At 38.2% G+C, this 16,476-nt stretch overlaps 1 protein-coding gene across 5 annotated transcripts in view; it reads left to right on the forward strand.

The window, feature by feature from the left end:
- The window catches only part of DNAAF9 (dynein axonemal assembly factor 9), a 190,207-nt gene that overhangs the window by 57,931 nt on the left and 115,800 nt on the right, over window positions 1-16,476 (forward strand). For all 5 annotated transcript variants that reach the window (XM_049100735.1, XM_049100736.1, XM_049100734.1 and 2 more), the window contains one exon: window positions 13,443-13,522. Coding sequence is in view for 4 of the 5 variants with exons in the window: in XM_049100736.1 (XP_048956693.1) it covers window positions 13,443-13,522 (80 nt within the window). In the remaining variant the exon portion in view is untranslated. The remainder of the gene's footprint in view (window positions 1-13,442; window positions 13,523-16,476) is intronic.

Genomic DNA, 16,476 nt, shown 5'->3' on the forward strand with positions numbered 1-16,476 from the left:
GAGTTAAGTGCATACTTCAGAAAAACTTCCCACTTGTTTTCTTAGGCTGGCGTAATCCTGGTACTTGACAAGGAGAACGACAACTGCAAAACTTCTAAATAAAACAATAGTATATTGAATCTAGAAGTATGGTAAAAACAATTTTACACACAAGTTGAATTTGTCCCAGAAATGCAAGAGTTGTTTGTCATTAGGAAATTTGTTGGGCGCCTGGGTGGCTCAGTGGTTGAGCATCTGCCTTTGGCTCAGGGTGTGATCCCAGAGTCCTGGGATTGAGTCCCACATCAGGATCCTTGTATGGAGCCTGTTTCTCCCTCTGTCTGTGTCTCTGCCTCTCTCTTTGCGTCTCTCATAAATAAATAAATAAAATCTTAAAAAAGGAAATTTGTCAATGAAATTAAGATTAGTAGATGCCCCACCTCCCAAAATCTACTTAATAATTAATATTCATTCTTGATTTAAGCCAACTAACATAGTAAGGTTTCAGCCAATATAATAAGATAAGCAAAATAGGGACACCTGGGTGGCTCAGTCAGTTAAATATCTGACTCTTGATATCAGCCCAAGTCTTGATTCAGGGTTGTGAGTTTAAGCCCCCACATTGGTGGAGCCTACTTTAAAAAAAGACAATAAGCAAAAGAAATAATCATCTACTGCCTGTATTGTTGCAGTAGGCTCTTAACTGGTCTCTTAGGTTTAACTCTTGTTCTCCCCACCCCCAACCCCCATGGTCTCTTTCCAATACAGTAAATAAAGTGATTTTATGAAAATATAAGTCCTCTCATATAAATCATCCCTCTTTTCAAAACACTTCAAAAAAAGTCTCAAATCATGAGTTCTGACATGATTTGATATGACATGACAAGACTCTAATCTGATTTCCACCCTTTTTTTCCCCCTTTATATCCTATTACTACTGTCTTCCTCACTTTGCTGCAAACACACAGGTCTCAGGAACATTCCGGCTTTGGGACCTTTCACTTACTGTACAGCTTGCTCTCTAGTTTCCTTCAGGTCTTTATGCAAATGTCCTCTCAGTAAAGCCTTTTCTAATCTTTCTCTTTAAAATGGCAACCCACTCTCCTATGTATTTTTCCTATTTATTTGTGTTTCTCCCTCACTCATTTCCCAATTAGAATGTAAGTTCCAGGAGCTCCTGGGTGTCTCAGTTAAGCGTCTAACTCTTGATATCAGCTCAGCGCAGGTCTTGATCCCAGAGTCATGAGTTCGAGCCCCATGTAAAAAAAGAAAATGTAAGTCCTGAAAAATAAATAAACAAATGCATGCATGCATGAATGAATGAATAAATAAATAGATGTAAATGCTGATATTTTCATCCCAAGGGTTTTTGCCCTTTTATTCATTGCTAAGTCCCCCCACCTGGCTCTTGGACAACCAATGCCTAATACACAGTAGGTGCTCAATAAAAACATGATGAATTAATGTATAAATAAAAATATAAAACTTGACAGAAGGCCATAAAATAGGAGAGGACTGAAAGGAGAGATAAATCATGTTCCTGAGTGAGGAGTTCAGTGCTATCCAGATTAAGTATGATCACAATACAGATTCTCAATGGGAATTTTTCTGGAACTTAACAAATTAATTTTATAATTCATCTCGAAAACAAAATGTTCAGGGGTGCCTGGATGGCTCAGATGGTTAAGTGTCTGCCTTCAGCTTAGGTCATGACCTCCGGGTTGTGGGATCCAGCAACATAGGGCTCCCCGCTCAGTGGGGAGTCTGCTTCTCCCTCTCCCTCTGCCTCTCTCCTCCGTGAGTGCTCATTCTCCCTCGCTAATTAATAAAGTATTTAAAAAAAAAAAAAAAGGAGGGCAGCCCGGGTGGCTCAACAGTTTAGCGCCATCTTCAGCCCAGGGCCTGATCCTGGAGACCCAGTATCGAGTCCTATATCAGGCTCCCTGCATGGAGCCTGCTTCTCCCTCTGCCTGTGTCTCTCTGCCTCTCATGAATAAATAAATAAAATCTTAAAAAAAAAAAAAAAGAAAATGTTCAATAAAAGCCATGCATGATCTTTGAAACTGATATAACTCGCTTTCTCAGATAAAATGATTCACTTATTACAAAATTCAAGTAATAACTTTGATTATTTTTTTAAATATACTGTATGTGAGAAATTAGATACATAGGTCAAATAAGAACCAAAAATAGGGATCCCTCTTGATATAATAATGTAGCATATGCCAAAAGTGGCATTCAATTCAGAGGATTAAAAGGATCAACATGTGGTTTTGGGACAATCATATTTTGGAGAAAAATACTGTTATATTGAGGTGCCTGAGTGGCTGAGTTAAGCGTCTGCCTTCAGCTCAGGTCATGATCTCAGTCAGGGTCCTGGGATGCAGCAGTGTCAGCTTCTGGCTCCCTGCTCAGTAGGGAGTCTGCTTCTCCCTCCCCCCAGCTTGTGCTTTCTCTCTCTCTCTCAAATAATTAATTAAATAAAATAATATAGCTATACTCCTGCTTCACAAAGGTAAAAAAGCAAGTTCCAGAGGAGCAGTTAAATGTTTAAAACACAAAATTAAATTATTGGCTTTTTTTTTTTTTTTTTTATAATATTGAGTGGGGAAGACACAAAAAGACCTAAAACTCCTAAGCCTAAAGGTAGAGTTAGGCAGATTTAGTTAAATAAAACCTGACAGCTCTTGCATGAAAAAGAAACCATAAAGTCTAAAAGTTTAAAGAAAATATTTGCAACATATGGCCAAAGCACAACTTTTAAAATATGGAATATATAAATTATTCATAGCCCCCCCCCCATGACTATGGGACAAAAACAAGACTATGCATTCACAGAAAAGGAAATAAAGATGACCAATAAACATTTGATAGTTTCCCTAGTGATTAGGGAAAAATGTAAATTATGATAATGAAAATTAGTTGAGTGATAACATGTGGTTTAGAAAGTTGTGGGGAAACAGGTACTCTGGTGTATTGTAGGTGACTGTTTTAAGAAAACAGTTTAGCGGGGGATCCCTGGATGGCTCAGCGGTTTAGCGCCTGCCTTCAGCCCAAGGTGTGGTCCTAGAGTCCCAGGATCGAGTCCCACATTGGGCTCCCTGCATGGAGCCTGCTTCTCCTCCTGCCTATTTCTCTGCCTCTCTCTCTCTCTCTCACTCATGAATAAATAAATAAAATCTTAAAAAAAAAAAAGAAAACAGTTTAGCAAGATCTATCAAAATTTAAAATGCAGGTACCTCTTAACCTTGCAGTGCTACTTTTTAGGTCTCTACCTTGCAGAAACTTGTAGTGCCAAAGATGGATATAGTTATTCTTTGAAGCATTGTTTGCTGTTGTAAAAACAATAAATATCCTGAATATTCCATCAGAGTGGCTGGTTAAATAAAAACAGAAGAATATGTATGGCACATACTTAAAAGTATGGCACTTTTAAAAATGCAGTTGAGTTCTATGTACTAACTTGGAAAGATCATAAGGTATGATGTTAAGGGAAAAAAGCAAGTTGCAGAGCAGTTACTTATCTCTCGATTATGATTTATGTAAAAACAATCCACGTCCCGAAAAACCCACCCAAACTATATGTTACTGAGTCACACCAAATTGTTCACAGCAGTTTTCTATAATAAGGTGAATCAGATTGGTATGAGGATTCACTTTGTAAAACAGTCAAAACACAAGCATTACAGAATATAAGGACGATGTGTTCATTTAATTATTTAATTTTTAAAGTAAAAAAGTTAACATAAAGTAATTTATGGAGGAAAAAACAAGCAAAAATAAAATTTTCAAGTATTTTTCTTTTCATTTCCAAGAAACCAACATAATGAAATACAAACAAGAAAATATACATGGTTGTGTATATAGTAACTTGTAAAAGCAGTGAGCAGTGAATTAATTATTACATATAAAACTGAAGATGGGAAAAACATGACTGTTCAGGATTCAGAAATACTGTGTCTGTGGCAAACTTTATTGTTAGGACATCAGTGAGGTGTAGCAGAAAGGAAAAGTTCAGAATTAAGGTATCTGGTGGCTCATATTTTGGCACTGCTAATCTTCGCCCAGCCTTGTGATTTTGGATAAACTTTTATTTAGGTCTTGGCTTCTTCACTTTATCATCAGTCATGTTTGGATTCTGAGTCTGAACCCAAGGAAAGTCAGAAATAAAGTATATACAAGCAGTGTATGACATAAACCACATTAGTGGGTCTACTGAGACTACAGATACTCTGAAAGAGGAACTTTGTAAAGTCGTGGTGACCTCAGGTCATATACCCAGGATGTGCCAGCTGTGCGCCCAGGTAAACCTGGAAGTTAGAAGGCAGTGCTCTTGCTGGATTTGGTGTACGTTTGAAAGTTTCTATTGGAAAAAAAAAAAAAAAAAAAAGACTGGCAGATATACAACAAGCTCAGTGGTGACATCTGGGGGTCGGGAACAATGACAATTTTAGTTATATATAATATTCTACTTTTTTTCCATCAAACAAAGGATAATGAATATTTTACATGTGGCACTAAGGTAGACAAAAGCCAAGTATGACAAAATGTCTAATTATGGGTGCTGGGAATACCAGTGATTGTGGTTTTCTCTATACATACTGGATTTTTTTTTAATAGGTAAGTATTTCAATAAGTGACAAGTTTAATGGTTCAGTGACAAATAATAGGCTATGTTCTGGTTAAGAATTAAATTTGGGGGGGATCCCTGGGTGGCTCAGCGGTTTCGCGCCTGCCTTTGGCCCAGGGCACGATCCTGGAGTCCCAGGATTGAGTCCCGCGCCGGGCTCCCGGCATGGAGCCTGCTTCTCCCTCTGCCTGTGTCTCTGCTTCTCTCTCTCTCTCTCTCTCTGTGTCAATCATAAATAAATAAAAATAAATCTTTAAAAATAAATAAATAAATTTGGGGGGATCCCTGGGTGGCTCAGCGGTTTAGCGCCTGCCTTTGGCCTGGGCATGATCCTGGAGTCCCGGGATCTAGTCCCATATCGGGCTCCTGGCACGGAGCCTGCTTCTCCCTCCTCCTATGTCTCTGCCTCTCTCTCTCTGTGTGTCTATCATAAATAAACAAATAAATCTTTAAAAAAAAAAAAAGAATTTGGGAAGCAGGAAAATGTATAAAGGAAAGAACTGAATTTAGTTTTACTCATTTGACAAAATAAGAAATACTAATTAGGATAATGTTTTACTCTGGAAAGAGGAAGTTCTGTCAATATTGTATATACTTCCACTTTATTTGACCAAGATACTTGTGGAAAAGAAATGCTTTTTGCTCCTATTCTCAGTATTGTCTTGTTGGGGGAGCTGTTTGTTTCTTGGTCACGTGACATCCCCCCCCCCTTTTTTGTCACTGGCTGGTAGTTAATTTGAAAACCAAAGAGCTTTTCCTAACTTTGGCAGTCTGTTGCTGTTCATATGGGTTAGGAAATGGGTCAAAGGACCAGCTTGATGAAATATTTTTAGTGCAGAGAATGATTGCAACATGAAAGAGTGGGGAGGGACAGACAGCCACTTCTCAGGAAAAGCACATTTCTTACTTTAATCTTCATCGTCTTGGCAATTTCTGTTCTGCCACTTATTTTTTTTAATTAACATATATTTTTAATTTTTTTTTTATTTTTATTTATTTATGATAGTCACAGAGAGAGAGAGAGAGAGGCAGAGACACAGACAGAGGGAGAAGCAGGCTCCATGCACCGGGAGCCCGACGTGGGATTCGATCCCAAGTCTCCAGGATCGCGCCCTGGGCCAAAGGCAGGCGCCAAACCGCTGCGCCACCCAGGGATCCCAATTAACATATATTTTTAAGATTTTATTTATTTGACAGAGAGAACAAGGACGGGGAGTGGCAGAGAGAGAAGCAGGCTCCCTACCCAGCAGGTAGCCCTCTCTTGGGCTCCATCCCAAGACCCTGAGATCATGACCAGAGCAAAAGGCAGACCTGTTCTGCTGCTTTTAAAACCCTAAATTTGGCAGCCCAGGTGACTCAGCGGTTTAGCACTGACTTTAGCGGTTTAGCTCCTGCATGGAGCCTGCTTCTCTCTCTGCCCCCCCCCCGCCCCCCTGTGTCTCTCATGAATAAATAAATAAAATCTTAAAAAAAAAAAAAAACTAAATTGCTCTACCATTACCTCCAGATTTTATTTAAAAAATATTCAAAAAAAAATATTCAAACAATACGGAAAAGGTGAAAGAATAGTACGGTGAATACTTGATATACCCACCACTTAGAGTCAATAATTTTTAACATCTTTGCTGTGTGTTATCTTTATTATTTTTTTCTTTTCCTCGTTCTCGTTTTCTGTTAAACCCTTTTTTTTCATCTGTTTTTATTTAAATTCGATTTGCCAACATATAGTATAACACCTAGTGCTTTCCTCAGTGCCCATTACCCCATTACCCCAACACCCTGCCCACCTCTCCTTTTGCAACCCTTTGTTCTCTCATGGTTTGTCTCCCTAATTTTTCCCACTCAGTTCCCCTCCTTTCCTTTATAATCCCTTTCACTCTTTCTTATATTCCCAGTATGAGTGAAACCACATGATGACTGTCCTTTTCCAGTTGACTGACTTCACTCAGCATAATACCCACTAGTTCCATCCCCGTCGAAGGAAATGGTGGGTTTTCGTCCTTTCTGATGGCTGAATAATATTCCATTGTGTGTGTGTGTGTGTGTGTGTGTGTGTGTATACGCACATATATATATCACATCTTCTTTATCCATTCATCTGTTGAAGGACATTGTGGCTTCTTCCACAGTTTGACTATTGTGGACATTTCTGCTATGAACATTGGAGTGCAAGTGTCCTGGCATTTCACTACATCTGTGTCTTCAGGGTAAATACCCAGTAGTGCAATTGCTGGGTCATAGGGAAGCTCTATTTTTAACTTTTTGAGGAACCTCCACACTGTTTTCCAGAGTGGCTGTACCAGTTTGCATTCCCACCAACAGTGCAAGAGGGTTCCCCCTTCTCCACATCCTCTCCAACATTTGTTGTTTTCCTGTCTTGTTCATTTTCGCCCTTCTGTTAAACCCTTTTCTTTTTTCTTTTTTTTTTTTTTAAAGATTTATTTATTTATTCAGAGAGAGAGAGAGGCAGAGACACAGACAGAGGAGAAGCAGGCTCCATGCAGGAAGCCTGACGTGGGACTCGATCCTGGGTCTCCAGGATCATGCCCTAGCTAGGCTGCAGGCGGCGCTAAACCGCTGCGCCACCGGGGCTGCCCAGTTAAACCCTTTTCAAGTGAGTTACAGATATCATGACATTCCTAAGTACTTATGTATCTGTTAAAAGAAAAAAAAAGGACATAGAAGGTATAAATACAATAATATCTCACCTAAGAAAATTAACAGTGATTCTCTACTACCATCAACTACCCAGTACGTATTCAAATTTTTCCAGATGTCTTATGGATATTTAATCTCTCACACTAGAAGAGATCTCCCTCTCTGTTCTTTTTGTTTTACATGACATTGACTTTTTTTAACTTAAAATTTTTTTAAGATTTTATTTATTTATTCATGGGAGACACAGAGAGAGAGAGAGGCAGAGACACAGGCAGAAGCAGGCTCCATGCAGGGAGTCCGACGTGGAACTCGATCCCGGGTCTCCAGGATCAGGCCCTGGGCCGAAGGCGGCGCTAAACCGCTGAGCCTCCCAGGCTACCCTTAACTTAAATTTTTTAATTGTGGTGAAATACCTGGTAACAAAATTTACCATCTTAACCATTTTTTAAATGTATGATTTAGTGACATTAAGTGCTTCATATTGTGCTACAATCCCACTCTTCACCCATGGAACTCTTTTCATCTTTGAAACTCTGTACCTATTAAACAATAATCCCACTTGTTTCCCCCAGCCCAACACCACCACTGTACTTTCTATCTATATAAATTTGAATATTGTAGGTATCTCATAAACATGGAATCATATATTTGTCTTTTTTTAAATGGCTTATTTTTCACTTACTATAATGTCTTCAAGGTTCATCCATGTTTTTAGCATGTTTCAGAATCTTCTTTCTTTTAAGATTGAATAATATTCCACTGTATGTATATACCAGAGTTTGTTTATTCATATCAAAATATACCCACTTCTATCTTTTGACTGTGGGGAATAATGCTACTATGAACATGGGTACACAAATCTCTCTTCAAATCCTTGCTTTCAGTTTTTTTGAATATATATTTGGAAGTGGAATTTCTAGATTATAAAATAATTCTATTTTTAAATTTTACCTACCCTCCCCTGTCCCTCTATTTTTAATTTTTTGGGGAACTACCAAACTGTTTTCCACAGTGGCTACAGTTTTACATTCCCACCAACAGTGGCCAAAGGTTCCAATTTCTCCAGATCCTTGCTTGTCGTTTTCTTTTTTTAATAGTAGCTATCCTAATTTGTGTGCAATTAGTATCTCTTTGTGGTTTTTGATTTGCATTTCTCTCATGATTAGTGATGCTAAGCATCTTTTCATGTGCTTATTGGCCATTGATTTATCTTCTTTGGAGAAATGTGTATTTGAGTCTTTTGCCCATTTTGAATTTTTTTTTTTTGCGTGTGTGTGTGTGTGTGTGTGTGTGTGTGTGTGTGGTTGAATTGTAGGAGTGCTTTTATGTATTCTGGATATTAGCCTCTTATCAGATATATGATTTGCAGATAATCTCCTCCCATTCTGTGGGTTGCCTTTTCACTCTGTTGATTGTATCCTTTTATGAACATAAGTTTCTAATTTTGATAAAGTCTAATTTATGTATTTTTTTACTTTATTGTCTGTACTTTTGGTGTCACAGCAATAAATCATTGCCAAATGTAGTTTCATCAAGCTTTTCTCGTATGTTTCCTTCTAAAAGTTTTATAGTTTCAGGTTTACATTTAGGTCTTTTTTCTGTTTTGGGTTAAATTTTGTATATGCTATAAAGTAAGGATCCAAATGTATTCTTTCTCATGTGAATATACAGTATTCCCAAAGCCATTTGTTGGAAAGATTGTCCTTTCTCAGTGCATGGTCTTGGTACCTTTGTGAAAAATCATTTGACTGTGAGGATATTATAGTGAGTGAAATAAGCTAGTCGCAAAAAGAATTTATTTCTGAGCTCTCTATTCCTTTGTTCAATATGTCTATCTTTATGCCAGTACCACACTGTTTTGATTACCATAGCTTTGTAGTTACTTATGTAATCTTGAAGTGTGTCCTCCAGCTTTGTCCTTCTTTTTCTGTGTTTTTTTTTTTTTTTTAAGATTTTATTTACTTACTCATGAGAGACACAGAGAGAGAGGCAGAGACACAGGCAGAGGGAGAAGCAGGCTCCATGTAGGGAGCCCAATGTGGGACTTGATCCTGGGACTCCGGGATCATGCCCTGAGCCAAAGGCAGACGCCCAACCGCTGAGCCACTCAGGTGTCCCTGTCCTTCTTTTTCAATATGGTTTTGACTATTTAGGATCCCTTGAGATTTCTTATGAATTTTAGGATGGATTTTTCTATTTTTACAAAAAACATCATTGGGATTTTGGTAGGGACTGTGCTGAATCTGTAGATCATTTTCTGTAGTATTGGCAGTTTATAACAATATGAAGTGCATGAACATGGATGTATTTTCATTATTGGTGTCTTTAATTTTCTTTAGAAATGAATGAATGATCTAGTTTCTCTGAATCCTCCCTAGCATTTTGGTATTGTCACTGTTTGTTATTTTAGCTTTTTTACTAGATGTATAGTGATATCTTATTGTGGTTTTAATTTGTATTTCTGTAATGTATAATAATGTAGTGAACATGTTTTCAGGTGCTTACCTGCCATCTCTATGTCCTCTTTGAGGAATTATTTCTTCATGTCTTTTGCCCTTTTCCTAATTGGATTTTAATTTTTTTACTGTTGTTTTAAAAATTCTTTATGTATTCTACTTTGTCAGATAGGTGATATGCAGATATGTTCTCCCAGTCTGTAGCTTATCTTCTCATTATCTCAGCAGGGTCTTCCACAAAGCAAAAGTTTACAATTTCGATGAAGTCCAGTTTATTGATTTTTTTTCCTTTAATGGATTATACTATTGGTATCAAGACTAAGAATTTCATTAAATCAGGGCAGCCCCAGTGGCACAGCGGTTTAGTGCCGCCTGCAGCCCGGGGTCTGATCCTGGAGACCTGGGATCGAGTCCTGCGTCAGGCTTCCTGCATGGAGCCTGCTTCTCCCTCTGCCTGTGTCTCTGCCTCTCTCTGTGTGTCTCTATGAATAAATAAATAAAAATATTTGAAAAAAAAAAAGAATTTCATTAAATCATAAGTTCTGAATATTTTCTTTTATTAGCCTCTAAAGATTTTATAGTTTCACATTTAAAATTTTAAATCTAAAAAAATAAAAATAAAAAAATAAAATAAAAATTTAAATCTGTGATCTATCTTGAGTTATTTTTTTTAAAGATTTTATTTATTCATGAGAGACACACAGATAGAAGGCAGAGACCTAGGCAGAGGGAGAAGCAGGCCCTTCGCAGGGAGCCTGATGTGGGACTCGATCCCAGAACCACACCCTGAGCTGAAGGCAGATGCCCAACTGCTGAGCCACCCAGGTGTCCCTATCTTAAGTTATTTTTTGTGTAAGGTACAAAATTTATGTTGAGTTTCATGTTTTTGTCTGTGGCTCTCCACTTGCTCCAACACTATTTGTTGAAAAGACTATCATTGACTTGCTTTTGAACCTTTATCAAAAATTAATTAACTGTATTTGTGTAGGTCTGTTTCTGGTAATTCTGTTCTACCAGTATATGTGTCTGTCTCTCAGTCACTACCACTCTTGCTGACTTCAGCTGTATAATAAGTCTTGACATCAGAGTGATTCTTCTATTTTTTCTTCTTCCAAAAACTTAGCTATTCTAGTTCTTTTGCTTTCCCATGTAAGTTTGTGTTAATCTTGTCTATATCTACAGAAAGTCTTACTGGAATTTTGAAGGAATTGTGTTAAACCTGTACATCAATATAGAGAGAATTGATATCAATACTGTCTTGAGTCTTCCAATCCATGGACACAGTGTCTCTCCATTTACTTAGATCTTCTTCAATTTCCTTAAAAAAAAAAAAAAAAAAGATTTTATTTATTTATTGAGAGGGAAAGAGCATATGTGAGCAGGAGGAGGGAAAGAGGAGGAGGCAGAGGGAGAGAATCTCCAGCATGCTGAGTGTGGAGCCCAACATGGGGCTCTATCTCACTACCCTGAGCCAAAACCAAGAGTCTAATGCTCAACTGACTGAGCCACCCAGGTGCCCCTTCTTTGATTTCCTTAATCAGTGTTTTACTGTTTTTAGCATGTAAATCCTATACATGTTTTCTTAAATTTATATTTAAACGATAGTCTGTTTTTAATTTTGGTTTCCATGTGTTCATTGCTTTGATATAGAAATAGAGTTGATTTTTTTTTTTTAAGATTTTATTTATTCATGAGAGACATAGAGAGGCAGAGACACAGGCAGAGGGAGAAGCAGGCTCCATGCAGGGAGCCCAGTGTGGGACTCGATCCCGGGTCTCCAGGATCAGGCCCTGGGCCGAAGGCGGCGCTAAACCACTGATTCACCTGGGCTGCCCTAGAGTTTTTATAGTTGACCTTGCAACCTTGTTGAACTCACTTAGTAATTCTAGGATTTTTTTTTATGGATTCCATGAGATTCCCTACATAAGCCATATGTCATCCACAAATAAGGATAGTTTTCCTCCTTTTCAGTCTCTGTGTCTCTTATTTCCTTTTTTTTGCCTTATTACACTAGCTATAACTTCCAATATCATTTTGAATAGGAGTGATAAGAGCAGACATTTTTTCTTGTTCCTCCTTTTAGGACAAGAACATTCAGTCTTTCACTATCATAATCTTAATTCCTAGTTTTCTGAGGGTTTTTACTGTGAATGAGTGTTGAATTTTGTCAAATGATTTTTCTGCATCAATATAGTTGTTTGTTTTTTTCTTCTGTAGCCTGTTAGGATGATGGATTATACTGATTGATTTACCAATAATAAACCAATCTTGTTTCCCTGGGGCAAACCCCTCTTCGTTATGGTGTATAATTCTTCTTATATGTTGTTGAATTCTATTTACTAATATTTTCTTAAAAGTTTTTACAGCTATATTCATGATGAATATTGGTTGGTAGCTTTTTTTCTTGGGAGTACTGTCTTTGATTTTTTTTTTTTAAGATTTATTTATTCATGAGAGACAAGGAGAGAGAGAGAGAGAGGCAGAGTCACAGGCAGAGGGAGAAGCAGGCTCCATGCAGGAAGCCCGTTGTAGGATTCCATCCCAGGACTCCAGGATCATGCCCTGAGCCAGAAGGCATACTCTTAACCTCTGAGCCACCCAGGCATCCCAACTGTCTTTGATTTTGATGTTAGGTGGTATATGCAAACATCTTGAGGGAAGATAATAATAATGACCAGTAAGTCAGGAATGGATAACTTGAATGAAAATATCAGAAAGAATCTGGGGGGGGAAATAATTCAGGAAAGAGAAATAGTGTTGTTTGGCTGAACACTTGTTTCAGTGAGTAGTAGTATAATGGAGCAGATTCAACAAGGAGTGGGGATGAAGTCTGATTGTCATAGATGAAACAGTAAAGTTGGTTTGTGGAGGATCTTAGTTAGTAATGATGTGGTAAGGCTGGAAATATGTTGACCATAAGGGAAAAATTAAATATAGGAGTGTTAGGGAATAAATAGTGGAGGCAGATCCTGAACCTGGAGATGACAGGGAGAGATCTAGTAGAAGGATCAGTCTTAAGCAGGAAATTGAGCACCTTTTTCTGAAACTGCTAGGAAGGAGGAGGGGCTGGTATGGAGAGCAGGGAATCCTTAGAAGTGATATTAATGTCTGGGAGTGCCTCTCATGCTTTGTTTGGGAGGAGGATGTACCCCTGAGGCCACAGGAATAGACCTGCACAGAAATGGGAACAAATATCCTTTGCTGACACTCTGACTGAGATTAGTTGTGGTAATGAATCAGAGCTTCATTTAAGTCCTTAAGCCAGGTTTTTTTTTTTTTTTTTTTTTTTCAGTTTTTTGGTTTTTATATGTTTTTCATTTTTGTTTTTGGCAAACTGATGGGGACCACGGTTAGGGCAAATCAGTGTGGAAACCTTTCTTTGATAATCCTCAAAACTGAGAAGTCCTTGGAGAGCCTTCTGGTCAGCTGCTAAAGTCCAGTCCTGTCCAGCATTGATCATGAGAGGGCCTTTGGCTGGAGCCTGTATTGAACTACAGAGCCACAGACTGTCCAGTTTGTAATCAGCAGTTCAGATTCAGGCTTCAGGTCAATCTGCATAATCTCTTCCAGAAAATAGAAGAGAAGGAAGAACTTCCCAGTTCGTGTTATAGTTCTGATACCAAAACCAGGCAAGGACAAGTTTCCATTCCTAGCATCAATCCTCTTCTTCATGTCTTCTTGTGCTGACACTTAGGAGTTAACTTCTGTTCTTGTTGCAGCTGCAGCCGACTCCGCCAGGTTCAGAGCATCTTGACCCAGAGCAGCAAGTCTCAACCTGATGGGATCCTCTGCATCCTTGGTCAGTACTTTAACAAGTTGGGGTAACTTAGCTTCTGTTCAAGGAAGATATTAATAATAGTATCATTGTGAGATAAGCTTTGACTTAGTCTCCTTCTCCAAGCTCTTGTTCCTGTGAAATCTGTTGCTGCTCTAATGAGGTCAGGTGAGATGTCAATGGGATGAGGAGCCTCTATCACAGGGCAGGCACTTTGTACATACTATCTCATTTCTCCTCACAACATCCTTAGAGGGGAGCAGTGTTATCTCTTTTTTACAGAGGGAGAAACTGAAACAGGAGATGGAACAGACTTGCTCGGGACCATTGAGTGGGAGAACTGGGCATTTACTTGTTCTTTACATTTTTTATTATGAAAATGCATCATATAATTTAAAAATTAAGACAGTGCTCCAATGATAATGAACAGAGCTTCGTAACCATCCCAGATACCCAATTCCACTCTTGGGAAATAGCATTGTCAGTTGTATCTTTTTTTTTAAACACAAATGGAAATATTTTATTCACACTGTTGTTAACCTAATTTTTAAATTTTCATTTGACAATAAATCCTGGTGATTTTTCTTTTTTTTTTTTTCTTGGAGATTTTTCTATATCTAATTGGTCTTCTTTGGGTACATAGATACATTCTGAGTGACTTCAGAAAACAGATAATGTTGAGGCATGAGAATATGAACATATGTAGTAAAATTGGTGGATAGCTTTTAGCAAAAAAACCAGAGTAGAATGTTGGAAGGTAAGTATATTAAATAGATTTGAGGAGGCAAATAGTGATAGGAGAGATTTTTTACCTGTTTTGTTCACTCTTGAATTCCCAACACCTAAAATTGTGCCTGACATAGAGAATACCTCAATAAATACTATTGAATGAATTAATGTATAAGAGGTAGTTTCATGACACAGATGTTTGTGAACAGTGTGGAATACTGACCAAAAGGGAAAGAATATAGGTGTTTTGTGTTTAGGAGGTCAACACTGATCTCTGAAAGATCAGATTCAGATATTTCATTTTCATTTATATCCATAGTATTGAGTCGTGGAAGTAGAATTGTTAGGTCTGGTGGTTTGTCTATCAGCCACCCAATTTCCTTCCCAGAAGCAGACCATTACTAGGTTCTTATTTGTCTTTCCTCAGATATTCTATGCATAATTTCGTGTTTTCACTTAACAGCACTTGCATTTAGGCTTAGGAGAGGCAGTGGGCAGAGTAGTTAAAAACATGCACTCTGGAGCTAGGCAGGTTTTGGGTTTGAATCCTGGTTCCACTACTCAGCCCAGAGGTTGGTGGGTCTCCATAAAAACATAGTTGTGGTGGACCTGGAATTCCTGCCAGAGGTTTCAGATGTTTAAACAACACTCATTGGATTCTCTCTCCAGCTCCAACTCTCAGAAGAGTGGAGGCTGTCTTTGCCATGAATTTACCTATGAATAAAAGCACCTGTTCATTACTTAAGCTGTTATATCAGTTGATTTTGTGTACCTCCATTTGAAATATGCCCCCCCACCAAAGTTTTGTTTGTTTAGTACTTCTGTACTTTTTGGCACTGTAAGATCCTCTAGGCTTATTTTGTATTTCTGTTCCAGTCCTAGAATCAGCATTTCTCTAAGGAGTGCTGGGGTTCCTTCTATTGGAGAATGGTATTAGAAGCCAGGATCTGGGCATTGGATACACTCTTGTTACTACTGGGATGTCATTGCTTTTAGGCCATAGGGTAGCTGACAAAAATAACAAAATACTTATGTGTACATTACCTGTAAATGTTATGAGTCATCTGTATCTATATTAAGTTAAACATGAATTAATATTAATATCTCAAGCCTACCCAATTACCAGATAGATTATTCTAGCTTTCCCCTTCTGAATGTCTATAAACTACTTCACCAGTAAAAAAATTGGCAGCCATCATCTACTGTCAGTTTACTGAATTCCAATAGACATATATATCCATATCAGAATTATTAACCCCTATGATCCCTATGAGAAACAACTTTGTCAGCTAAAGCATGGTGCCTACATATAGTTTCTTTTGCCTTTAAGTTTACATGGTCAGTCTTTTTCATGTCAGCAATTTATGTGGCTGGAACTATTAGAAGTGGACATGCTGAGGCTAGGTCTGCCCAGTCTACTATTTATTTTTAACTCTGTGGCCTTCTAAACTTTGGGACTTGGATAAGCGAGTCCATTCTGGCTTTTGATTCTTTTTCACCCCTCCCTTCACTGAAGCACTGAATGGGGTAGAACAGGGCTGTGCTGCTTTTATCTCAACTGAGAAGGGAGTTCTCTTATAGTAGAATTCCTTGCCACAGGTAGTCCCTGGACCCCTGTGGTCTAAGTGACCATTACTTTTTATTTTTCACTTGTCTGAGCTACCATTAATGGTCCTTTTCCCAGGCTCCAGCCATATTTCTATTCTTGGAGCTGTTTCTGCTCTAACTCCTTCCTCAGCCTCATGTAGACAGCTACCTACCACCTGCCTGTGACACGTTCTGTTTGCCGAGAGTCATAGCTCTGGGCTTTCATAGATACTCAGGAACCAGGTAGTACATATGCCCATGCCATTGACAGGTAGAAGTGGAAGCAGTATTGTTTAATTTCTTTGTCTTTGACCTCAGCCCAACTAGACTGTAAGCTTCATGGTGGCCATTTGCAGGCATGTTTACCACACACTCCAGCATCCAACACAGTTCTGGGCCTTGAGCCTGATAAATATTTGTGAAATGATGGGTGTCATTTGTCCTCTTTTTCACTTCTTTGAGTACTTTTCAAGCCACCTTAATCTACTTTTACTTATCTTTCATGTTTTAGTAAAGCTGTCTTTGAGAAGTGAATATTTTTTATCCCATATACCTATTCCATCTGAAAAAGATTCCATGCCAGAACCTGGACCATATTTTCTGCTTTCTATACTCAAAAATTGTGTTTTAGAATTAATAACTTCAATAATGTATGCTATTTA

The sequence above is a fragment of the Canis lupus genome, chromosome 24 (assembly GCF_003254725.2).
Source record: "Canis lupus dingo isolate Sandy chromosome 24, ASM325472v2, whole genome shotgun sequence".
In the NCBI taxonomy this organism is placed as follows: Eukaryota; Metazoa; Chordata; class Mammalia; order Carnivora; family Canidae; genus Canis; species Canis lupus.